Genomic DNA, 25968 nt, shown 5'->3' on the forward strand with positions numbered 1-25968 from the left:
CTATTACTTCCATGCACTGAGCTATGGAAGGCTGAGGAATAGATTGAAGAACTCGACAAGCTTTTAGAAGTTTTAACTTTCTGACCTCTATCAGGAAAATCTTCATTTCCACAGAATCTATTATTGTTCCCAGAAAAGGAACCCTTGTGGACGGGGACAGGGAACTCTTTTCTATGTTCACCTTCCACCCGTGAGACCTGAGAAAGGCTAAAACAATGTCTGTATGAGCCCTTGCTTTGGAAAGGGACGACGCTTGGATTAGAATGCCGTCTAGGTAAGGTGCTACAGCAATGCCCCTCGGCCTTAGGACCGCTAGAAGGAACCCTAGCACCTTTGTGAAAATTCTGGGAGCGGTGGCTAAACCGAACGGAAGAGCCACGAACTGGTAATGTTTGTCCAGAAAGTCGAACCTCAGGAACTGATGATGATCTTTGTGGATAGGAATATGCAGGTACGCATCCTTTAAGTCCACGGTAGTCATATATTGACCCTCCTGGATTGTTGGTAAAATCGTCCGAATGGTTTCCATTTTGAATGATGGAACTCTGAGGAATTTGTTTAGAATTTTTAAATCCAGAATTGGCCTGAAAGTTCCCTCTTTTTTGGGAACTACAAACAGGTTTGAGTAAAAACCCAGACCTTGTTCCGCTGTTGGAACTGGGTTTATCACTCCCATCTTTAATAGGTCTTCTACGCAATGTAAGAATGCCTGTCTCTTTATCTGGTCTGAAGATAAGCGAGACATGTGGAACCTTCCCCTTGGAGGAAGTTCCTTGAACTCTAGAAGATACCCCTGAGAGACTATTTCTAGTGCCCAGGGAACCGGAACGTCTCTTGCCCAAGCCTGAGCAAAGAGAGAAAGTCTGCCCCCTACTAGATCCGGTCCCGGATCGGGGGCTACCCCTTCATGCTGTCTTGGTAGCAGCAGCAGGCTTCTTGGCCTGTTTACCCTTGTTCCAGCCTTGCAATGGTTTCCATGCTGGTTTAGGCTGGGAAGCGTTACCCTCTTGTCTAGAGGCTGCAGAGTTAGGAGACGGTCCGTTCCTGAAGTTACGAAAAGAACGAAAATTAGACTTGTTCTTAGCCTTGAAAGGCCTATCCTGTGGGAGGGCATGGCCCTTTCCCCCAGTGATGTCTGAAATAATCTCCTTCAATTCTGGCCCGAAAAGGGTCTTACATTTGAAAGGAATATTAAGTCACTTTGTTTTGGACGACACATCCGCCGACCAAGATTTTAGCCAAAACGCCCTGCGCGCCACTATTGCAAAACCTGAGTTTTTCGCCGCTAATTTTGCCAATTGAAAGGCGGCATCCAAAATAAAGGAATTAGCTAACTTTAGTGCGTGAATTCTGTCCAAGACTTCATCATATGGAGTCTCCTTTTGGAGCAAATTTTCTAGTTCCTCGAACCAAAAAGACGCCGCCGTGGTGACAGGAATAATGCACGAAATTGGTTGAAGAAGGAAACCCTGCTGAACAAAAATCTTTTTAAGCAATCCTTCCAATTTTTTATCCATAGGATCTTTGAAAGCACAACTGTCCTCTATAGGAATAGTTGTGCGCTTGGCTAGCGTTGAAACTGCCCCCTCTACCTTAGGGACCGTTTGCCATGCGTCCCTTCTGGGGTCGACAATGGGGAACATTTTCTTAAATATAGGAGTTTGAACAAAAGGTACACCTGGCTTCTCCCACTCCTTAGTCACTATGTCCGCCACCCTCTTGGGTATCGGAAAAGCATCAGCGTGCACTGGGACCTCTAAGAATTTGTCCATTTTGCACAACTTTTCTGGAATTACCAAAGAATCACAATCATCAAAAGTAGCTAGCACCTCCTTAAGCAGGGCGCGGAGATGTTCTAGCTTAAATTTAAATACCACGATATCAGGTTCTGCCTGCTGAGAAATTTTTCCTGAATCAGAAATTTCTCCCTCAGACAGACCCTCCCTCACTGCCAACTCAGATTGATGTGAGGGGATAACAGATAAATTATCGTCAGCGCCTACTTGCTCATCCTCTGTATTTAAAACTGAGCAATCACGCTTTCTGGGAAATGCTGGCAGTTTGGATAAAAGAGCTGCTATAGGGGGCGTGGCCAAGCACCACCGGGAGAGGACGCAAATTTACTCAGCTCCAGTTGAGGATCTCATATACTTTAACTTTTTCTGAAAACTGGCCAACATATATGAGAATAAGTGGTTTAATCATTTACATAAATGCTTACTGCCCACGAAATTACCTGACTTTCTGGATTTTATTGAATATATAGCCTGAGCCAGGCCAGTGAGGCCTACGCACGTAAGATCCTAGCCGCCCTCTCCCGGTGTGAAACCTCTAACTATTACCCCAATCCTACCTATTGACTATTTAATACCAATGGCTCATACAGAGGGAACCCAGGAGATGCTACAGTCTCTACTACAGGGTTTGATTCGACAGATGGATAACTGCTTTTCAGACATATCTAACTCATTGACGGCGGCAATGGCGGGAGTGACTAGCGATACTCCAGATCAGATAATGAGAAAGGACTTACTTCAACAGACCTTGCCTCAGTGTGACTTAGTCCAGCATCATCGGCTCCCGCGGCCTGACTACCCTAACGCTAATATGGAGGCTGCTGCTCAAATCCAGAACGCGGCTGCTATCACCAGGGGCTATGATGACCCGACAATAGAGGGAACTCCTGCTGCGCTGTCAGTGGAGATTCTGCAGCCCCCGACACCACAAGCTCCTCTCGCTAACATAGTCTACTATGAACTGATGCCTGGGAGAGACCGCGATCTTACAAGCTCCAGCACCTGGATTGCCATAGGAGCCGGACAGCTACAGCGGAGAGCAGATACCGATGCGGCCTCTGTCTCGAGAAACCAACATGAACCTCATGTTCATGATTACCCAGACTCTCTCCCGATCTGGCCTGAAACCATTCAGCACAACACTTGCCCCTTGGATGATCTGGGACTCCTGCAGTTGGTGCTAACCGGAGCTTTCTGCTTTATAAATGATGGTTTTGCTCCCTTAATATCCGGTAAGCCTACTGCATCTCTGTCCTCAATATTACACTGCGCAGTCAACCTTATATGCCACAAAACTACAACTTACCTGAAAAGATCATTATATCAGTCCCTGCAACTCCTCAGAAATAGGCTAAAGCGCAGATCCGGAGTGGGTTAAATCCATACTGAAGGACATGTCACTCTACACGCACAAGGTTTGCGTGTTAGACTTCCTCTAAAGTAACTCATGGCGATCTGAGACTGTTGGCAGATATATAACTATATGTTTGATCCCTATAGGTTCCAAGATAGGGGTCTGTTAATAAAGCTTTGCTCTTTCCTTTAGATAATTCATTTACCCATCCATTAAAACGGTATATATATGTCATGTTAATAGGCTGTTTATTAGTCGCACAGATACTCCTGCTGCTCATTGTATTTATTGTTGTAGTTTTATATGCGATATGTTCAAAAGTCTTTATTTTGTGCTTTAGTTTGTACGTTATGCCTGCAAGCTAGGTTTTATTGTCCCATTCTCTGGTTATAAGACAGGACAGTTCACAGATAAATATAGCTGCCAGTGTATCTGTTTTAACTCACTGTCAGTTATACAGGTGTCTCCCTGCCGATTTTAGGGCATAATACAGGCTTCTTCAATATAAAGTTAACCCTTAGTAATGTTTACTTTGCTGCCTCCACACCGTGGAGGACAGTCTATTCCATTTAGCATTCATTTTTATAGCCTGATGTCTCCAGTTACACTTTCTTCAGACTAGTGAATAATCTCATAGTTTAAAAGCCTCACAATTACATATAGGTGTACCGTAAAATTCCATATTTACAATAGCTTAGTCCAATCCCCTCATAGAGCTAAGAGATACTTTGGCCACGCAAGAGAATCCCTGTTTATATATCTAGATATTACTCCTTTGCTGGCTTTAAACTCCTCATAATATAGGCCTGTAGCCATATAAATGTGTTAGTATATGAAGGTAGAGATATGAACAAATATTCCCTCAGAATGTTCTATGGCCATCTTATTACTGGCTGGCCTGTCTTACTTGTGTATTATCTACTGTGATAGAGATGTGAGATGCTATGTTACCTATGATATAGGTAGCTCTAACGTTATGGGATGATTGCACTATTATTCTCATCAGAGTATGCTTCACGAGTCTGGTTTGTATATGTACTGCTAAATATAGCACTTACTTGACCTGGTTAGGATTATCTGACCCTTAGATACTATGTGCCTATAAATCTATATTTAGGTGTTCCTTAGCATCCTGGTCCATATTCAACCTAGTACTATGCATTACTGAATCACTTCTTATCCTAATATTAGCTCCTACCAAGAATTGTATAGGTCATATTCATATTCACACGTAGCACAGGTCCGCAGCTCCTTATTGTTTTAGAGGTAACTTTCTTATGTTTAAACATGCTTTATTCTTTGTATAGTGTTTTATAGACTCAATTCTATTTTAGGACCTACAGTTATCTGTTTATGTTGGCCAATTGATATACAATTCTTATGCTATACAATGTCTGTTTAGGTTAAATGGATTGTCTGCTACACGACACCACATAAGTTTTGACATATGCCAATAACTGGATATTTATACCCAAGACAACAGCTAATAGCCCAGACAATAAAGCATCTGCTCCATCTCACATAGACACATAAATCTTGCAACCTAAAACTACCCTCCTGCAACCCATCTACTCCTTAGCATATATGTAACTACAGAAGACCTTGGTAACTTCCCTACTTAGTCCCATATATATTGTAAGGCACGTTGACAATACTTAAACCCCATTAACATAGGATCTCTGTGATTGGGCACTTCTAAGCCCACTCTGGGCACCCTATATTACTTACATTTATACATGGCTTCGTCCCCCCACCTCCTTTCCCTATGCGCATAGCGGTGCTCACCCGCTGAATATCCCCCTTCCCCCTACATAGCTCGGCCCAAGAGTGGCTGATACTCATGATAAATCTCCACAGGCTAATATTTTGGTCTTAGGTAAAATACTACTAGAATGTGGAGCTCATACGCTGATAATATAAAATGAAGTTCTATTTTATCTCGCCAAAGATACTGTCTATCTTCATTTGCAGATTTGAAATACATATGCATATTACTTACTTAATAATACCTCTGTATAGACAATGTCTTATTTTCTTTGTTCTAACTTTGGCCTTAGGGCGAGTCCTTGTTGTGATGATATATGCTTTAACTTCAATAAAAAAATATTTTCAAAAAAAAAAAAAAAACCCTAACACTAAGAAAAAATAAAAAACCTAAATTACAAATTTAAAAAAAAAAAAAAAAAAAGAGCTGCTATAGAATTATCCATTACTGCAGTTAATTGTTGCATAGCAACAAGCATTGGCGCGCTAGAAGTACTAGGTATCGCCTGCGCGGGCAAAACTGGTGTTGACACAGAAGGAGAGGATGATGAACTATCCCCACTACCTTCATTAGAAGAATCATCTTGGGCAACCTTATTAAATGTGACAGTACTGTCCTTACTTTGTTTGGACGCCATGGCACAATTTGCACATACATTTAAAGGGGGAACCACCTTGCTCTCCATACACACAGAACATATGCTATATGAAGGTAGACATGTTAGACAGATTTAGGCAGGCTATTAATGCAATAAAAACAATTTTAAACAAAACCGTTACTGTCTCTTTAAATAATAAAAAGAGCACACTTAATTTCTCAATGTTCAAAAAACTATCAAAGAAATATCCGATCTTTCTAAAAATTACACCCCAGTGTCTTAATGCTTTGAAAGTATTGCACACCAAATTTCAAGTCTCTAAACCCTTAAATGAGCAAACCGGAGCTAATAGTTCAATTTACCGGTTTAAACACACTACAGTCCCTGCCACAGACTTTGCTGCGGCTTTTACCTTCCTTAGGGGTGATTCGACAAAGAATTAAGCCTCCCTGAGTCCTTTTCTCAGCTACAGGACCCTCTCACATGAAGCTGCATGCACTGCCTATGAAAGTAACTGCGCAACTAAGGCGCGAAAATGAGGCCTCCTCCCTCTGCATTACCAGAGTGAAGGGGCCTTTCTGACTAAATTAGGCGTCTAAACACTGCCAGGCGCAAATAAACGTTCCCAAAAGTGTTTCAAAGTTCACAAAAACACTTCAATTGTCATATAATATGATAAAAAAACTAATCGATTTAGCCCACAAAGTGTCAACCAGCATAGAGCCCAATTTATCAGCCTTAATTCTGTTACTGCGTCTAAGAAAATGGCTTACCGGTCCCATAAGGGAAAAACTGACAGTCTTCTAGCAATACTGGGTCTTGTTAGAAAAGAGACTGGTCATACCTGAAGCAGATAAGTCTGCAAACTGTTCCCCCCAACTGAAGTTCTCTGGTTTCAACAGTCCTGCGTGGGAAGAGCAATGGATTTTAGTTACTGGTGCTAAAATCATACTCCTCTTTTAACAGAAATCTTCATCACTTTCTGTTGTAGAGTAAATAGTACAAACCGGCACTATTTTAAAATAACAAACTCTTGATAGAAGAAATAAGAACTACAACTAACACCACAAACTCTTTACCATCCCCGTGGAGATGCTACTTGTTCAGAGCGGCAAAGAGAATGACTGGGGGGCGGAGCCAGAGGAGGGGCTATATGGACAGCTTTTGCTGTGTGTCTCTTTGCCATTTCCTGTAAGGGAAGAGAATATCCCACAAGTAAGGATGAAGCCGTGGACCGGACACACCAATGTAGGAGAAATGATCCTCCTGCACTGCTAGATCCCAAGTAAGTTTCTAAAAAAGCAGATTTTGAAATACTTCTCCAATGGGCTTTTCATGCATTTCTCAAAGTGAAGAAGAGACAAGCCCAGTGCAATACAGCACTGCATGACATGAGAGTTCTGCTGTATTTACACTCTGTGCTTTGTATTTTATATTATTAGACCCCAGACTAAGTTGTATTACATTTAAACTTTGTACGTTCTTTTTTCTATTTTAATGCACATATAGAGGGGTAGTTATCAACACGTCTACTTTACCTGCCATCGCCGGTTCAATACGCCCGCCTAAGCTCACCTACCATCGCCGCCGCGGACCTGAATATGTTCGCCTAAGTTATCAAAAAAGCTGCCAAAAAGCTGCGCACCAAGTACGGGGCGATGAGCAGCGGACTGTGAGAGTTATCACTCATCCTATCTCGCTGCTCTTCGGCTTTTTGACAGCTTTATTGCTAGCCTGTCACTAAGCACCCACACTAACTACACTGTTCTACCCCCTATACCGGCGCCCCCCGGAGCCCCTGCATTGGCTGATCCCATCAGCCAATCAGATTAAGCTCACATTCTATTGGCTGTTCCGATCAGATTTTTCCTACCTTAATTCCGATTGGCTGATAGAATCCTATCAGCCAATCGGAATTGAAGGGACGCCATCTTGGATGATGTCTCTTAAAGGAACCTTCATTCAGTCGTCGGCCGTCGGGGAAGAAGGATGTTCCGCGTCGGCGGGATGAAGATGGATCCCTAAGAAAGAATATTGAAGATGCCGTTTGGAAGATGACATCGCCCGGTTGGAAGATCTCTTCTGCGCCGCCTGGATGATGACTTCATCGGATGGAAGACTTCTTCAGCGCCCCTTGGATGATGACTTCTGCCGCTCCGGATCTCCTCTTCGGTTCCATCGGTGGTCGGCTGGCTGAAGACGACTCAAGGTAGGATGAACTTCAGGGGGGTAGTGTTAGGTTTATTGAAGGGGGGTTTGGGTTAGATTAGGGGTATGTGGGTGGTGGGTTTTAATGTTGGGGGGGGGTTGTATTTTTATTTTACAGGCAAAAGAGCAGAATTCTTTGGGGCATGCCCCGCAAAAGGCCCTTTTAAGGGCTGGTAAGGTAAAAGAGCTGGTAACTTTTTAATTTAGAATAGGGTAGGGCATTTTTTTGTTTTGGGGGGCTTTGTTATTTTATTAGGGGGCTTAGATTAGGTGTAAGTAGCTTAAAATTGTTGTAATATTTTTAAAATGTTTGTAACTTATTTTTTTTATTTTTTGTACTTTAGTTAGTTTATTTAATTGTATTTAATTGTAGTTATTTGTAGCCAATTTATTTAATTAATTTAATGATAGTGTAGTGTTAGGTTTAATTGTAACTTAGGTTAGGATTTATTTTACAGGTAATTTTGCATTTCTTTTAGCTAGGTAGTTATTAAATAGTTAATAACTATTTAATAACTATTCTAACTAGCTAAAATAAATACAAAGTTACCTGTAAAATAAATATAAATCCTAAAATAGCTACAATGTAATTATTAATTACATTGTAGCTATCTTAGGGTTTATTTTACAGATAAGTATTTAGTTTTAAATAGGATTAATTTATTTAAGTATAGTGTAGTGTTAGGTGTAATTGTAACTTAGTTTAGTTTTTATTTTACAGGTAAATTTCTCTTTATTTTAGCTAGGTAGCTATTAAATAGTTAATAACTATTTAATAGCTATTGCATCTAGTTAAAATAAATTGAAATTTGCCTGTAAAATAAAAATAAATCCTAAGATAGCTACAATGTAATTATTATTTATATTGTAGCTATATTAGGGTTTATTTAAAAGGTAAGTATTTAGTTTTAAATAGGATTAATTTAGTTAATAAGAGAAATATTATTTAGATGTATTTAATTAATATTTAAGTTAGGGGGGTGTTAGGGTTACTGTTAGACTTAGGTTTAGGGGTTAATAATTTTATTACAGTGGCGGCGGTATAGGGGGGGCTGGATAGGGGTTAATAAATGTATTATAGGTGGCAACGGTGTAGGGGGGCAGATTAAGGGTTAATAAGTTTAATATAGGTTGCGGCGGGGTCCGGGAGCGGCGGTTTAGGGGTTAAACTATTTATTTAGTTGCGGCGAGGTCCGGGATCCGCAGGATAGGGGTTAATAACTTTATTATAGGTGGCGACGGTATAGGGGGGGCAGGATAGGGGTTAATAGGTATAATGTAGGTGGCGGTGGGCTTCAGGAGCGGCGGTTTAGGGGTTAATAGGTATTATGTAGGTGGCGGTGGGCTCCGGGAGCGCGGTTTAGGGGTTAATAAGTTTATTAGAGTGGCGGTGGGCTCCGGGAGCGGCGGTTTAGGGGTTAATAGGTATTATGTAGGTGGCGGTGGGCTCCAGGAGCGGCGGTTTAGGGGGTAATACATTTATTTAGTTGCGGCGGTGTAGGGGGGACAGATTAGGGGTGTTTAGACTCGGGGTACATGTTAGGGTGTTAGGTGTAGACAGCTCCCATAGAAATCAATGGGATGTCTGGCAGCAGCGAACATGAGCTTTCGCTATGGTCAGACTCCCATTGATTTCTATGGGATCCGCCGCCTCCAGGGCGGCGGTTTGAAAACCAGGTACGCTGGGCCGGAAAAGTGCTGAGCGTACCTGCTAGTTTTTTGATAACTAGCAAATGTAGTCAGATTGTGCCATCTGTAGTGACGTAAGCATCGATCTGTGTCGGACTGAGTCCGGCGGATCAAAGCTTACGTCACTAAATTCTACTTTTGCCGGTATCTAGGGCTTGATAACTAAGGCGAATCAGCCTCGCCTCAAATACACTGCGGAATTCCAGCGTATTTGAGGTAGACACGTTGATAACTAGAGGCCATATTCTGTATACAGCAGTGTATTTAGGATTGTGATTTTACTAATTCCGATTATGCTTTCACAGCTTCTGTGTAACTTTAAAAAATGAGGCCCGAACTTTGTATATTTTTGTGTATCTTTTACAAATTGCATTGCACTTTGTATTTCTTCCTTTTAAATGACATTAAAACTGATAAGTTTCATTACTTTCTATGAGCCAGATAATCAAACTTTCTCTAGTTTGGAGAAAAATTATAGTGCAGAGTTGACAGGGGCTGAACTCACTGAATTCTATAAGAAAAAAAGGTCATAACCTGGAAGTCCCAGAGAGATAAGAGATGGCTTAATAGAAAGCAATGAGGCTTTCTGGGATACAGAATTTCACAGGGGAGAGAGACGTTAACAGAACAGAGTGCTATAAAGTCTCAGATTGCAGCAAATACAAATTAAACTGAAATGTTTTCACTGCAATTTAAAGGGGCAGTAAACCCACCAAATAATGTTATATAATTCTGCACATAGTGCAGATTTATATAACATTAGCTTAGCGCCAGCTTTCTAAAGCAAAGGATAGCACAGATATTTTCCTACGCCTCTCGCTCTACTGAGCGTGTCTGTTTTTTTCCTAAGCACATCGGGCACGCTGTCTAATCACAGCGCACCCGATCGTGCCATTAAAATGAATGTAGCTCGCTCCCGCTCTGGTCTGGTAGCGGGAGCGAGCTACATTCAGTTTAATGGCGCGATCGGACTCGCTGTGATTAGACAGCGTGCCCGATGCGCTTAGGAAATAAATAGACCCGCTCAGTAGAGCCAGGAGTGGCATTCTGTAAAATTAATTTTTGTAGGAAAATATCTATGCAATCTTTGCTTTAGAAAGCTGGCGCTAAGCTAATGTTATCTAATTCTGCAGTATGTGCAGAATTATATAAAACATTATTTGGTGGGTTTACTGTCCCTTTAACTAGCTTTTGTCTCTAGTTTAGTATATATTACTTTTCTGTCAGTTAAAGGGACATGAAACCCACATTTTTACTTTTATGATTCAGATAGAAAAGTACAATTTTTAAAAAAGTTTCCAATTTACTTCTATTATAAAATTTGCTTTGTTGTTGTGTTATTCTTTGTTGAAGAGATATCTAGATAGGTAGCACACATATGTCTGGATCACTACATAACAGAAAATAGTGTTGTCATCTAGTGCTCTTGCTAATGTATAGCACTGTTGAAAAACGTCTGCAATATAGTACTGCAGACACGTGCACACTCCTGAACTTACATTCCTACTTTTCAACAAAGGATATCAAGAAAAAGAAGAACATTTGATAATATGTCTGTTGCTGTATCCAGTAGATAGCCCATCCAGTGCTTGTACATGTACAGCAAAGGATCTGTATCCCACAGGGGAAGGCTAAGGGACACATCCCTGCAATGCCCGAGGGTAGTTATGGCTGAAATCCCATCGGGAGATGCTGAGCACATAAGGTATTTCTATGGCCCTGTCTCATTCAGTGTGTCAAAATCTTTTTTCTGCGGATCTGTTCTTCTTACTGAATGAATCTGCATCAGGGGTTAAGGGTTTCACATTGGTTTGAGCTCCCATGAATCTATTTTTTTTAATCTAATAGCTGGAGCACCTCCATCTTCAGCCTTTTCTCCTGAGAGACCAATATTAAACTGAGGAGAGAGGGGAGGTGGGAAGGGATTAAAGCTCTTTGGGCTCTCTACCTCCTCCTAGTGGCGGCAAGTATATCCCACATGTTATGAAATTCCTATGGACTCTTATCAAACAACAGAAATTGGAAAGTTGTTTAAAACTGTATGTTCTATATGAATCATGAAAGAAAAAAATTGGGTTTTATGTCTCTTTAAAATTAGTGTATTTTGAATTCTGAGCAAACCATCTACATACTACCCGAGAGATAATTCAGTGACACCAGCTTGTGTAAACTGCTTACATCATTTCACACAAACTGTGAGAGAGCTTTATACATACCCTGGGAACTCCCCTATCCCCCAACTTTCTGAAATTGTCAGTTCTAGTTTACAATGGAGCAAATACAAAGTGCAATGTTATTTGTAAAAGATACATAGAAATATACAAAGCATAATCCTAATTTGGTAACGTAACACAGAAACTTTCAAAACAAAAATCAGAATTTGCAAAATCACTGCTGGATCTAAATCTAAATGTATTAAAACATGTAAAAAAGTGCAAAGCTTAAATGTAATAATACTGAAAGTACCCAATCTGAAATGTAAAGCAAAATATAATGCAAAGCACAAAGTGTAACAAAACTCTCATATAATGTAGTGCTATATTGCACTGGGCTTGTCTCTCCTTCATATACAGAAAAGCAGAGAATGCTTCTTAGACAAGTATAGCAACATCTGCCTGTTTAGACTTTTTTTCGAGAGATCTCGCAGTGCTGGAGGATCATTCTATATCATCTCATCTGGGCAAGTTCTGCCCTTTTTCTGTTAGCATTCAGTGAGTTCAGCCACTGTGAAGTCTGCACTACAATTTCTCTCCAAGCAGGAGAATCTATTAACATCAGTCCCTCAGTGAGCCAATGACAAGAGGTATATGTAACATGGTCTGATCATCTTCTAAGTCACAATTATTAACAAACTTACTAAACTAGGCTGGAAAAAGCAAGTGAACCTCTATGTTAACAATTTATCCAAAAGCTAATTGGAGTCAGGTATTTCATTAAGGAGATGAAATTAGAAGTGTGGGTTGCACAGGTGCCCTGCCCTATAACTTAAGGCACACAAAGCTGGAAAAGGTTACAAATAAATTGCTAAAAACCTGGGTGTTCATTAGTCCACAGTAAGAAATATTGTCTACAAATGGAGAAAATTTCAAGACTGGTGCTAATCTCCCTGGTTTAACAGCAAAATAATTAAAAGTGCTTGCTCTGTCTGAATCATGAAAGTTTAATTTTGGCTTTACTGTGGTTTTAATCCAATTAAGATGATTTGGTGTTACCTGAAGAGAGCTGTGCAGACAAAACAGATGTTTGGGGTGTAATGGTCCAAAATTCACCACCATATTTTGCAAGTCTTATAAGAAGCTATAGGAACTGTTTGTGGAAGTTGTTGCTGCTAAAGGAGGATCAACAAGTTATTATATTCAAGGATTCCCATACTTCTTCCAGCCTACACTGCGATTATCACTCAGTGTATTCAATACAAATTTAAAAAGTACAACTATTTCTGTGTTATTAGTTTAGTCATATTGTGTTTCTCTATGATTGTGACTTAGAGGATGATCAGATCACATTTTGGTAATCAATGCAGAAAACCAGGTAATTCCAAAGGGTTCACAAACTTTTTCTTGCAAAATTATTTTTTTAAATTATGTTAGAGTAAGATAAGTGTGAAGGTTTAGTTTCTATAAAAGTACTATGACATATTGTGAGATCATAGTGAAATCCCATGAGATTATAGAGCAAATTGTAAAATCGTTCAGCACTAATAATGCCGATTGGCTGTCTCATCATGCAGATGACAGTGCAAAGATTAGCTGAAGGGTAAGTGTTCAAAGCAGTTACTCTGGTGAGCTGATCTTAGGTTTTAACTAAAGAAAACTCACACATATACATCATAAAAAGTCACCAATTCATGTAGAGTTTCATATCCCTTTAAGTCAAGTAGTCAACTAATGTGACTGTAAATTCCCAAACATCCACTATGTCAACTTAAAATAAATAGAAAATTTCCCTTCCACTGTTAAAATCTTTTGACAAAAATGTTGAGTACATGAGTCAACTCATCTGTAATCTCCCACTACATACAAAGATTGACAGAGAGTAGTACAACTGGAAATTTTACCTTGATGCTATTTAATCCAGAGGGTCCAAGCAGAACACCGCATATAATATATCCAAACATTGTTGGCAAGCCAATCATTGCGCACACCCATCCACAGGGCAGAGACAGCATCACAATGGTTACTATATCCTAAAGAACAAAAATGTTGAAGAATTTGAACTTTCAATCCAACTTAATGTGTTAAATGTTATGTTGTAATAATAAATATTTGTTAACAATTATTTATAAATTACTTAAAGTTAAAAGGGCATAAAATAATTCTTGTTTTTGGAAAAAAAGTGCTTTTCCAACGCTCCCTAGAGAAGCCAAAAAGCAAAATTATATAACCTACAGCTGCTGCAAATAAAATAATAAATTAGACAATTTGCAGCGTTTTGAAAACCTATGCAATAGATTTTCTTTCTGGCTATTCTAGGAGACATTAGAAAAAGTGCAATTTTTAAACAAAAGCAAAAAAAGTGAGAGATTTCATAGTATACTTCTGTAAACTTAGTTAGAAAATAATATTTTTTTTAATTTAAAAAAAGGGACAGTCAACACCAAAATTAATTTTAATAAAGGGACAGTCAACACCAGAATTATTGTTGTTTAAAAAGAAAGATAATCCCTGTATTACTCATTCCCCAGTTTTGCATAACCAACACTTATAGAAATACACCTTTTACCTCTCCGATTACCTAGTATCCAAGCCTCTGCAAACTGCCCCCTTATTTCAGTTCTTTTGACAGACATGCATTTTAGCCAATCAATTCTGTCTCCAGGGTAACTTCACGTGCATGAGCTCAATGTTATCTATATGAAACACATGAACTAATGCCCTCTAGTGGTCAAAATGCATTCAGATTAGAGGCAGTCTTCAATGTCTAAGAAATTAGCATATGAACCTCCTAGAATTAGCTTTCAACTAAGAATACAAAGAGAACAAAGCAAAATTGGTGATAAAAGTAAATTGGAAAGTTGTTTAAAATTACATTCCCTATTTAAATAACAAAACTTTTTTTTGGACTTGACTGTCCCTTTAACGTAGCGATGTTCAGGTGATATTTCCTAGACAGCTTTTTACAGCTATGATGCATCACTTTTAAGTGCTTCAATATTTTGGTATAATTTCCCTTTAAAGGGACAGTAAAGTAAAAAAAAATCTTCCATGATTTAAATAGGGCATGTAATTTTAAACAACTTTCCAATTTACTTTTATTACCAATTTTGCTTTGTTCTCTTGGTATTCTTAGTTGAAAGCTAAAGAGGTTCATGTGCTAATTTCTTAGACCTTGAAGACTGCCTCTAATCTGAAAGCATTTTGACAGTTTTTTTACCACTAGAGGGCGTTAGTTCATGTGTTTCATATAGATAACATTGAGCTCAGGCACGTGAAGTTCCTAGGAGTCAGCACTGATTGGCTAAAAATGCAAGTCTGTCAAAAGAACTGAAATAAGGGGACAGTCTGCAGAGGCATAGATACAAGGTAATCACAGAGGTAAAAAGTATATTATTATAACTGTGTTGGTTATGCAAAATTGGGGAATGGGTAATAAAGTGATTATCTACCTTTTTAAAACAACAAAAATGCTGGTGTTTACTGTCCCTTTAAGGTATCAAAAATTGGATTGTTCTCAAGTGTTACATTTTATACACAACCTGTAATATGAGTGCAGTGATCGCAGTAATAGCGCTCTCTGCACTATCCACTAAAAGTTTCAGCTGTGTTAAGATTTTAACATTATTAACCCTCCACTTGTAATATCAAGCTGTGATTTTTTTCTTTGAACAACTCTACAACATTTTACACAGTAGATAATTTATGTCTGTGCTTCAATAGCTACGGCAATAAGAGAGAGAAAGATGAATGACCCTTTAAACTTTGTGTACACCCGAGAAATAAACTGAACATTTAACTGTTACTTAAAGAAGTCTAATGCTGTGATTCTAAAACATTTTCTGACTGGCACACTTGGCAATGCAAATTTATTTCATGACACGACAGTGTTCTTAATGAGGTGTAATTAATAGTAAATTTATTGCATTGTATTTTACAGTTTACTCTACAGTGACTATATTTAAATTCTATTACAATATATAATAATAGTCAATTTACTGTTCACTACCTCAACCCATGGTACTTGATGACATAATCATTGTCTGCCGGTCGATTGGTGGCGATTTTGTTTATAATTTTTCAACTAAATAAACCAATATTATATAAATATTACGCTGCAGAAATGTTTTAGAAAAATATAATTGTAATAAACAGGCAGATGTGCTTTGTAATTTGAATGAAAATAGTTTTTACAATCAAAATTAGGCAGCACATATCTGGATCTCTTGCAGCACAAAATATGACAAATACTGGTCAAATGTTGATTTTTTTTTTCCCTGCATCAAAGTAGCATCTGGAGGGGAAGTCGAGCTTTCATTTTAAAATTTCCACATAAAGCAGGAATTTGCATATTTCTTACCCCAAGAAACTAAAATAAACTTAGCAAAAGTTTGTGTAGGACTAAATTACACCAACAGAAAGAAAATGTATCTGCACAGCATAGAATCATTCACAAGTGTTGGTTATAAGATGTAACTGTATTTTTTTTTTTTTTTAACAAAAATGTAACATAGACAAGGAGGAACCTTAACTTATGGACTGTGCTCAGACCTACCTTTATAAAGTGAGGATCAGCACGAGGCATAGTCGAATCTCTGGGCTTGGTGAGTATGTATTGATTATTCTGGGAATCAATAAGCATACTGAGCCCAAGGTCATCTTCCACTTGTCGTTGAGAAGTATTTCTCTTGACTTCATCCTCTTCCACTCTCAAAACTGCCTCTACATTCACACCTCTTACCTGGCAAGGCAAAGAGAAATTCCTTTTAAAAAAATTCAATTATTTTTAAGTTTCCAAAATCAATAAAAATGTAAATACATAAATTTTAAATATTATTACTATGGACAGATGAAGCCTTATAAAAAAAATCCATCTATTGAACACAACAGGAAATAAAGAGCCCCAACCTTAACCCCTTGGCTACCAGGAATTTCAGAGAAAAACTTGCCCAAAATACTGGAGAATTTTTAGCAATTTTTGCTATCACTCAATTTAAACAGAAATAGAGCCTTGTTTTTTTAATTTACATACATATATATATATATATATATATATATACACATATATATATATTTATTAGTAGATATCCCAAGGTATTGATCTAGGCCCATTTTAATTCCTGCAACCGTTTGAAAAATTGTTATGTTTTCACAAACTTTGGGTTTCTCACTAAACATACCGCTTATGTAGTTGTAAAACAGATGGTTGTAAAAGATTCTCTGCGATCCCCTTTATTCAGAAATAGCAAACATGTATGGCTTTGACATTACTTTTTGGTAATTAGAAGGCTGCTAATTGCAGCTGCACACCACACTTGTAATACTCAAGGCAGTGAAGGGGTTAATTAGTTAGCTAACAAGGGTAATATTATTTTAGTGTAAATATTACCTTCCCACCTGTCACCTCCCACCATACTGATCCCTACCTAATCCCTCCCAAACACCAGTCTTGCCTTCTTTCCCCCCAATGGTCACCTGTCAAGGATCGTTCCACCTTAAAGTGAAGGCAAACTTTGATGAATGAAAGCCCGTTTTTTTAAAAATACTATTAAAAAACGGGCACTTTCATTCATAAAAGTTTAGAAAGTAGCCGTTTTGATTAAAAACTTACCTTTGTTTTTTTCACAGCCAGAGCAGCTTCCCCCACCCGGAGATCCTCTCTTCACACGTCATCAATGACTAATCCAGCTTCCTCCAATCGCAGCTTTCCCCCAGGGAAGTCATTGCCTGAGGCCATGCAGTGATTGGAGGAAGCCGGATTAGTCATTGATGACGTGTGAAGAGAGGATCTCCGGGTGGGGGAAGCTGCTCTGGCTGTGAAAAAAAACAAAAAGGTAAGTTTTTAATCAAAACGGCTGCTTTCTAAACTTTGATGAATGAAAGTGCCCCTGTTTTTAATAGTATTTTTAAAAAACGGGCTTTCATGCATCAAAGTTTACCTTCACTTTAAATTAGTTTTTATCCTTATATTCTTAATCCACATTAGCAAGTAATTATGGTTCAAGGCTGTATAAAAGCTTCCACCCTCTGCTTCACCTTTGCTGGTTTATTGAAGTGTCTAATAATATTCACCTCACCAGCTCAACCTTTACCTTGAGACTATAGAATTACTAAAGGTATTCCTTTAACCTACCCGCTAAAGTATTCCCAGTCTGCTGCCGTTACCCTCACTGCTCAATTCGTCATCACTCTGAGACAAGAGATTCCGACCGCAGCTGTCATTCATTGGACTAACCACATCAATAGCTCAGGAGGCACTCGCTCCATCCAGATTCTCCACAACCTGACACCTCTCAGGAGGAGGTTGTGAGTATCTACTACTCGTTTCAGTGTGACTCAGAAACCCGTTAACGTAAGTGCTTTCCTGATCGTAAATTGTGATATTGTCTGTTTCTGCACTACTACAGCCTTAACCGCATTAGAATTTAAGGATTGTTAACTTGTTTGTTCTTACTGACGGCTGTCAGTCTTGGCTCTAATACTGCCTTTATCTAATCAGTACTGCTGGGAATGCTTTGAAAAGACTGTGTAAATGTTCCTTTCTGATTAGATCCTGTTATTTTCAGAGATTTCCTGCTTCCATTTTACATTTCATCTCTATAATCTTTGCCTTCAAACTAGTCATATATATTACTGGTATATCCTTGATACTAAAGAAAATATATAGGCGCTGATGTTAATATGGACTTAGAACCTAATGTAACACTATATGATGTGTCTATATATAAAATATTGCACAAATGTTGTTTGTTTAAAAAATGGTAACAAGTATGTTCAATAAATTATGCTAATAGGCAACATAATCTGCCTGTTTGAAATATCACAGAATGATAAACAAATATCACAGAATAAAAAACTACCCAATCAGGAAAGCAAATGTTTTAGTCCGATTGGTATGATTTTGTTTATTTGACCTTTGTGTGTCAGACAGATCAGTCCTGAATTGGAATTTCTTCTTAGACAGCAGATCCGCAATGATATTTGCCTCTTATAGGGTTATACATCCGTAATATGGCGACTGCTTGTGTGAATCTTGATTTAGATATCCTGTCGGGTGCTGCTCCTCTATCCGATGTTTCCCCTACTTCGGAGATAAAACTGAAATATCTGAAGAAAAGAACAGGAGCGCAAAACTCCGACTCAAGTGAAGATTTATTTAAATGTAATATAAGCGCAAGCTACAATATGCACTTACAAGCTTTTAAAAAACAACCAGCATGTCAGTAAATCTAGTCCTCAGTTAGTTCAATGAACTGCAACTGCGATCAAGTTACCGCTCCTGGATTTGTGTAAACCTGGTCACTTTGAACCTCCAAGGGCTGCCTTCTACTGTCAGTAATATAGCGGTATGTATCTTCTTCTGTGTGCTCCCCAACGCGTTTCCCCCGACGCTGGTCGGGCTTTTTCAAGAGGTTTGTTTTGTATGACAGCGTCGGCATCCGCTGGCTTTTTATATCCTGCAGACTCCACCCTCTGCTGCTTGCTGACCAATAGAACAATGTTTACCGGTGACGTAGCCAACAGATGTCTGACAATGTGCTGTTCACAAACACTGTGATACTGCACGCATAATGTTGAATGATTGATCAATTTTACGTTTAAAAAATATAAAAATACAAACACAAGATGAAACAATGCATAATACAAAATACATAAAACTGCATGATTAAAAACCAATATACACATTGGATAGTAAACGGTACTTCATATATAATTAAAATAACGTTAAAAAGATTCAATTTAAAAGAATTTGATAATAAATATAACAATTGTGCAAACTTCATTATTGTATATAGGTGTACCTAAAACCATAATTAATAATCAATTCATAAAGTTATATATATTTATATTAAGATCTCTGATGTCTAAATTCACATAAATGCCTGTATATCTAAATCTACGTTAAGACCTTTGGGTTCAGATACATCTAACTTGAAAATCCAATAGGTCTCCTAATAGGTTATTAAAATTAAGGAGGCAGGAGACCTATTGGATTTTCAAGTTAGATGTATCTGAACCCAAAGGTCTTAACGTAGATTTAGATATACAGGCATTTATGTGAATTTAGACATCAGAGATCTTAATATACATATATATAACTTTATGAATTGATTAGTAATTATGGTTTTAGGTACACCTAGAATAATGAAGTTTGCACAATTGTTATATTTATTATCAAATTCTTTTAAATTGAATCTTTTTAACGTTATTTTAATTATATATGAAGTACCGTTTACTATCCAATGTGTATATTAGTTTTTAATCATGCAGTTTTATGTATTTTGTATTATGCATTGTTTCATCTTGTGTTTGTATTTTTATATTTTTTAAACGTAAAATTGATCAATCATTCAACATTATGCGTGCAGTATCACAGTGTTTGTGAACAGCACATTGTCAGACATCTGTTGGCTACGTCACCGGTAAACATTGTTCTATTGGTCAGCAAGCAGCAGAGGGTGGAGTCTGCAGGATATAAAAAGCCTGCGGATGCCGACGCTGTCATACAAAAAAAACCTCTTGAAAAAGCCCGACCGGCGTTGGGGGAAACGCGTTGGGGAGCACACAGAAGAAGATACATACCGCTATATTACTGACAGTAGAAGGCAGCCCTTGGAGGTTCAAAGTGACCGGGTTTGCACAAATCCAGGAGCGGTAACTTGATCGCATTTGCAGTTCGTTGCAGTTCATTGAACTAACTGAGGACTAGATTTACTGACATGCTGGTTGTTTTTTAAAAGCGCATATTGTAGCTTGCGCTTATATTACATTTAAATAAATCTTCACTTGAGTCGGAGTTTTGCGCTCCTGTTCTTTTTTTCAGATACTGGTATATCCTTGACTAACATCCTCAAGGCTAAAGTATAACATATATGTTAGATTGAATTACTTACTAGCAAAATCTCCTAAAAAATTTGTCACATTCCAAACTTGAATATAAGAGAAAGTCTCTGGTAGTTACTCTTATCAAAGCTTGCTCAAACTGTTCCTTACATCACCACCATCCTTAGGTACTGGCAATCAGTCTGCTAGAATTTACTATTTTTTGCACTGTAGGGATCCTTCCTCAAACCTCTTCCCTCCCAAACAGCTCTTTAGCCCTCCCCCCTCTTAGTAGTAGCAACCACATTAGGTACTGGCAGCTGTCTGCCAGTAACCAGTTTATAGTAAGTTATATATATTTTTTTTTATGCATTTCTTAATAACAATGTTTTTCTATAGTGTAGGGATACCCCTCTCCCCTCCAAGTTATTGTTGATAAGGACCTACCTCCCCCTGCCATCACTCTTTTATTTAGCGTAGGGAACCCTTTCTCACCAAATCCTTTTGCTGTAGCATAAGAAACCATCTGCTTCCTCCCCTACCTCAACCTTAATGAGATGCCCTGAACACCCGCCTCCCTCTTTCCCTCCTACACCACCCACAGCAGATACAGACAGTAGCAAAAAGTGTCACTGTCTGTATTGGCGATCTGCCTTCATATGGTAAAAGGAGAACGATCAGTTCTTCTTTACCATATGAAGGCAGATGCATTCTGCCCCTGGTTGCAGTCTCCGCTGTCAAAGCTGACAGCAGAGACTAAAGCATGCACCAGAGTGTTGGATGTAGGTACTAAATCAACACAGTACACTGGGCAAAGTACTGTGCTACATAGTACTTACGTCCAATTGCCAAGTAGTTAAAAGGGACAGTACATTGTAACTTGTTCCCATTACGGCTGAAGTGTATTAAATGGTTTGCAAAACCACTGCTTACACTGAAAATCTAGTAGAGCAGTACTGGTCATAAAAAAATATACGTAAACAAGAGGCAGCAGTCGTAATCATCCTCTCACTAGGGTGGGAGAGATAGGCATTAAAATGTGCATTTCAGGCTGCTCTCTCTCAGCATTGGCTTTTGTGTGTACAAACAGAGATAAGATCATGAGATCTTTGTGTAGATAGAGTGATAGACACTTGCTTTCTCTAAAGGTTCAGCCCATTTGAATGGGAGCAGTTTAAAAAATATTTCATATACAAAAATAAACCCAAAGAAGCAATTTCTAAAACATTTTATACTGGTTTAACAAGCTATGGAAAGGGAAAACAATTTGACAGTCGACTGTCCTTTAAAGGGACAATAAAGTAGAGTGAAAGCACAGTACCCAGCTTTAAGAAAAGTATTATAATTCTAGAAAAAAAGCACAGGAATATAAATTGTAATCTCACTAAATATCCGGTTAACCTATTTTACACTGTGTACCTTGGATTTCTTCCACAGAAAATGTGTGCCTATTGAATGTAATTTCACACAATATGTTGTTCTCAGAAGTTTCTGCTATTGTTTCTTAAACTATACATATATTTTCGACATCCTGCAATGCATATTGTTTAACAAATATTCCTGTACTAACAAATGTAAAGTATTTATTGTGGGGTTGGTCAGCGTCAACCAAAAAAGCTGTGGAAGCTCTGCTTATCAGCAAGTGAGCTCTTATCCCACGGACCAGGACTGCACAAACATCAAAATCAAATGCTTTAATCTAACCTTTTTCATGAAAAGAAAATAATAATTTACAAATATATAGGTTAAAACAAATGTGTATAGAATATTGACATGGCATCCCTAAAAGAATGTATATGAAATATAAATACATAAAAATACATAATAAAATTACCAGGGATTACTAAATTAATAGTGCACATTTCAGATATTCTTCAATATAAAGTCTAAAGTTCTTTAGACACAGTGTTTAAAGGGCCATAATACCCAAATGTTTAAACACTTGAAAGTTATGCAGTATAGCTGTAAAAAGCTGACTAGAAAAGATCACCTGAACATCTCTATGTAAAAAAGCAAGATATTTTACCTCAAAAGTTTCTCAGTAGCCATATCCCATTGTAAAGGACTTCTAAGCAGCAAATCAGTATGTCTGTCCCGGGACAGCCGAAGGGATGAGCCTTGTGCACTCTCATGTTATTTCCCTATTCAGTGTAAGGAAGTTTACAATGAAATCTCATGAGATCACAGTAAAAAAGAGTTCATGACCTCAGCACTGCTGATGCTGATTGGCTGCTGTTCATTTCTTAATTATTTATTTTTTTACCTGCAGCTGAGTATAACTTTTTACACAGAACTTACTCTGCTGAGCTGAGGAAACTGTGAGGTAAAATATCCTCCTTTTTTACATAGAGATGCTCAGGTGATATTTTCCTGTCAGCTTTTTACAGTTATACTGTATCAGTTTCAAGTGATTTAACATATGAGTATTATGTCCCTTTAAGTACAAAGTGGTCTTACAAGCAATCTCTTAATAGCAAATCTTACCAAACAAATTATTGCTATTCAACATTGGAATAATTAACCTCTTAAGGACATATGACGGAATTTTTCCATCATAAAACAATTGAGCAAACTGAAAGCTGTGTCCTTAAAAGGGTTAAAAAAAATGGTTGAATACATAAATATGTTCTTCTTCATGCACCTATATACAAACAAGGGTAAAAAAAAAAGCCAATACCCTTCTTTAGATCAAGGGGGAAAAAAAAAAAAAAGTAAAACAACTTTATAAATACACACAATTTTTGTTTCCTACGACCTCTGTCTGGCTCCTACAAAAAAAAAAGTGATATGCCCTTAAATTGTTTGAGAAAAAATTGGAAACATGAACAGTGAAGAAGAAGATGGAACATAAAATGATGCAAAACAAGCTGCAGGCTTGGTTGCTTTTGGATATACAGACTGTCATCAGCATGGAGAACCACTACCCAATGGTGTGTGTATATGTATATATATATATATATATATATATATATATATATATATATATATATATACATACATACACACACACATACACCGTATATATATATATATATATATATATATATATATATATATATATATATATATATATATATAAAAAAAGTGAGTACACCCCTAAGTGAGCCTTGTGCAAATGAAATGTACAAATTGGGCCCAATTAGCCTTTTTTCCCTCCCCGGTGTCATGTGACTCGTTAGTGTTACAAGGTCTCAGGTGTGAATGGGGAGCAGGTGTGTTAAATTTGGTATTATCGCTCTCACACTCTCTCATACTGGTCACTGAAAGTTCAACATGGCACCTCATGGCAAAGAACTCTCTGAGGATCTGAAAAAAAGAATTGTTGCTCTACATAAAGATGGCCTAGGCTATAAGAAGATTGCCAAGACCCTGAAACTGAGCTGCAACACGGTGGGCAAGACCATACAGCGGTTTCACAGGACAGGTTCCACTAAGAACAGGCCTCGCCATGGTCGACCAAAGAAGTTGACTGCATGTGCTCAGCGTTATATCCAGAGGTTGTCTTGCTACAGAAGCGGAGGGTAAAGGTGATGGACTGGCCAAGCATGTCTCCAGACCTAAACCCTATTGAGCATCTGTGGGGCATCCTCAAATGGAAGGTGGGGGAGTGCAAGGTCTCCAACATCCACCAGCTCTGTGATGTCGTCATTGAGGAGTGGAAGAGGACTCCAGTGGCCACCTGTGAAGCTCTGGTGAACTCCATGCCCAAGAGGGTTAAGGCAGTGCTGGAAAATAATGGTGGCCACACAAAATATTGACACTTTGGGCCCAATTTGGATATTTCCACTTAAGGGTGTACTCACTTTTGTTGTCAATGGTTTAGACACTAAAGGGCCAGTAAACAAACCTAGGAAATAATGTTATATAATTCTGCACATAGTGCAGAATTATATAACATTAGCGTAGCTCCAGATTTAAAACATGAATAGATAAAAAGATATCACGCAAAGAAAACAGAACACCGCTCTTGGCTCTACTTGGCGGGTCTGTTTTCTTCTTCTAAGCGCATCACGGGCACTCTGTCTATTCACAGCGCGCACGATCGCACTATTAAAATCAATGTAGCTCGCCCCCGTTCTGGTCTGGTAGCGAGCTACATTGATTTTAATAGCGAGATCGGGCCGGCTGTGATTAGATAGCGTGCCTAGATGCGCTTAGGAGAAGAAAACAGACATGCTCAGTAGAGCCAAGAGCGGTGTTCTGTTTTCTTTGCGTTATATCTTTTTAACTATTCACTTTTAAAATCTGGAGCCAAGCTGTTATATAATTCTGCACTATGTGCAGAATTATATAACATTATTTCCTAGGTTTACTGGCCCTTTAATGGCTGTGTGTGGAGTTATTTTGAGGAGACAGCAAATTTACACTGTTATACAGGCTGTACACTCACTACTTTACATTGTAGCAAAGTGTCATTTCTTCAGTGTTGTCACATGAAAAGATATAATAAAATATTTACAAAAATGTGAGGGGTGTAGTCACATTTGTGAGATACTGTATACACAATGAAGGAGGGTATGTGAAAATATAGGCCTCCAGTGCAGCAGTTAGTGTCTCCGTAAAAAACACAAATATATACGTACATATATACACACAAACACACAGGGTGCTAAAAGAGTATGCACCCTGAGTGGCAATGAAAATGAACAGGCATGGAAGTTATTCTACCTATTGTTCTGTCTCAGCTGTGTGCCTCTCTCAGCTGTGTGCCTCTCTCAGCTGTGTGCCTCTCTCAGCTGTGTGCCTCTCTCAGCTGTGTGCCTCTCTCAGCTGTGTGCCTCTCTCAGCTGTGTGCTTCTCTCAGCTGTGTGCTTCTCTCTCTCTCTAACAGAAAATATGTTCAGATTTCAAAGTACAGGGAGAAGAAAAAATAATTTGAATCTTTTACTTCTTAGCTCCAATAAGCAATAAAAGAATCCAGTAAAAATATTACATACAGCTTTGTTATCATCAAATGCATGATCTTCAATCTCTTCCTCCAAGCGGTCAGCAGCCTTTCGCACATCTTCAAGAATCTCATCAAGAATGGAGAGACTTTTGTTTTGATGTTGCATGTTTTTCAAAGCTTCAACTTGATGTTTTTCAGCTGCCATAAGTTCAACAAACTCTTTTTCTTCCTGTAACATATTTTAACACTATATTTTAAAGGTAGAACAAAAGAAAATAAAAAATATTCAACAAAGTATTGCATTATTGTAATCACTATCTTGTCTGAATAATGCCTAAGCATATAATTCAGATGTGTTAAAAATGAAAGTACTCCTGTATGTTAGCACATAAGATTAATTAAACCACAATAAAAAGGACTAAAATATTAAATAGAATTTCCTACTTTGCGGCAGTTTAAAGGGATATGAAACCGATTTCAGATAGAGCGTACAATTTTAAACATATTTCTTATTTACTTCTATTATAACTTTTCCTTTGTTCTCTTAGTATCTTTTGTTAAAAAGCAGGAATGTATGCTTAGGAGCTGGCCCATTTCTGGAGCACTATATGGGAGCAGTTTTGCAAGAATGTTATGAATTTGCAAGAGCACTAGAGGGCAGCACTATTTCCTGCCAAGTAATGCCACAGATGCC

At 38.2% G+C, this 25968-nt stretch overlaps 1 protein-coding gene across 2 annotated transcripts in view; it reads right to left on the minus strand.

Annotated features, from left to right (window-relative positions):
- The window catches only part of TMCO3 (transmembrane and coiled-coil domains 3), a 162359-nt gene that overhangs the window by 126189 nt on the left and 10202 nt on the right, over positions 1-25968 (minus strand). For both annotated transcript variants that reach the window (XM_053707754.1, XM_053707756.1), the window contains 3 exons: positions 25324-25503; positions 16119-16304; positions 13468-13596 (listed from right to left, as the gene is read on the minus strand). In XM_053707754.1, the coding sequence (XP_053563729.1) occupies positions 13468-13596; positions 16119-16304; positions 25324-25503 (495 nt within the window). The remainder of the gene's footprint in view (positions 1-13467; positions 13597-16118; positions 16305-25323; positions 25504-25968) is intronic.

The sequence above is a fragment of the Bombina bombina genome, chromosome 3, assembly GCF_027579735.1.
Source record: "Bombina bombina isolate aBomBom1 chromosome 3, aBomBom1.pri, whole genome shotgun sequence".
NCBI lineage: Eukaryota > Metazoa > Chordata > Amphibia > Anura > Bombinatoridae > Bombina > Bombina bombina.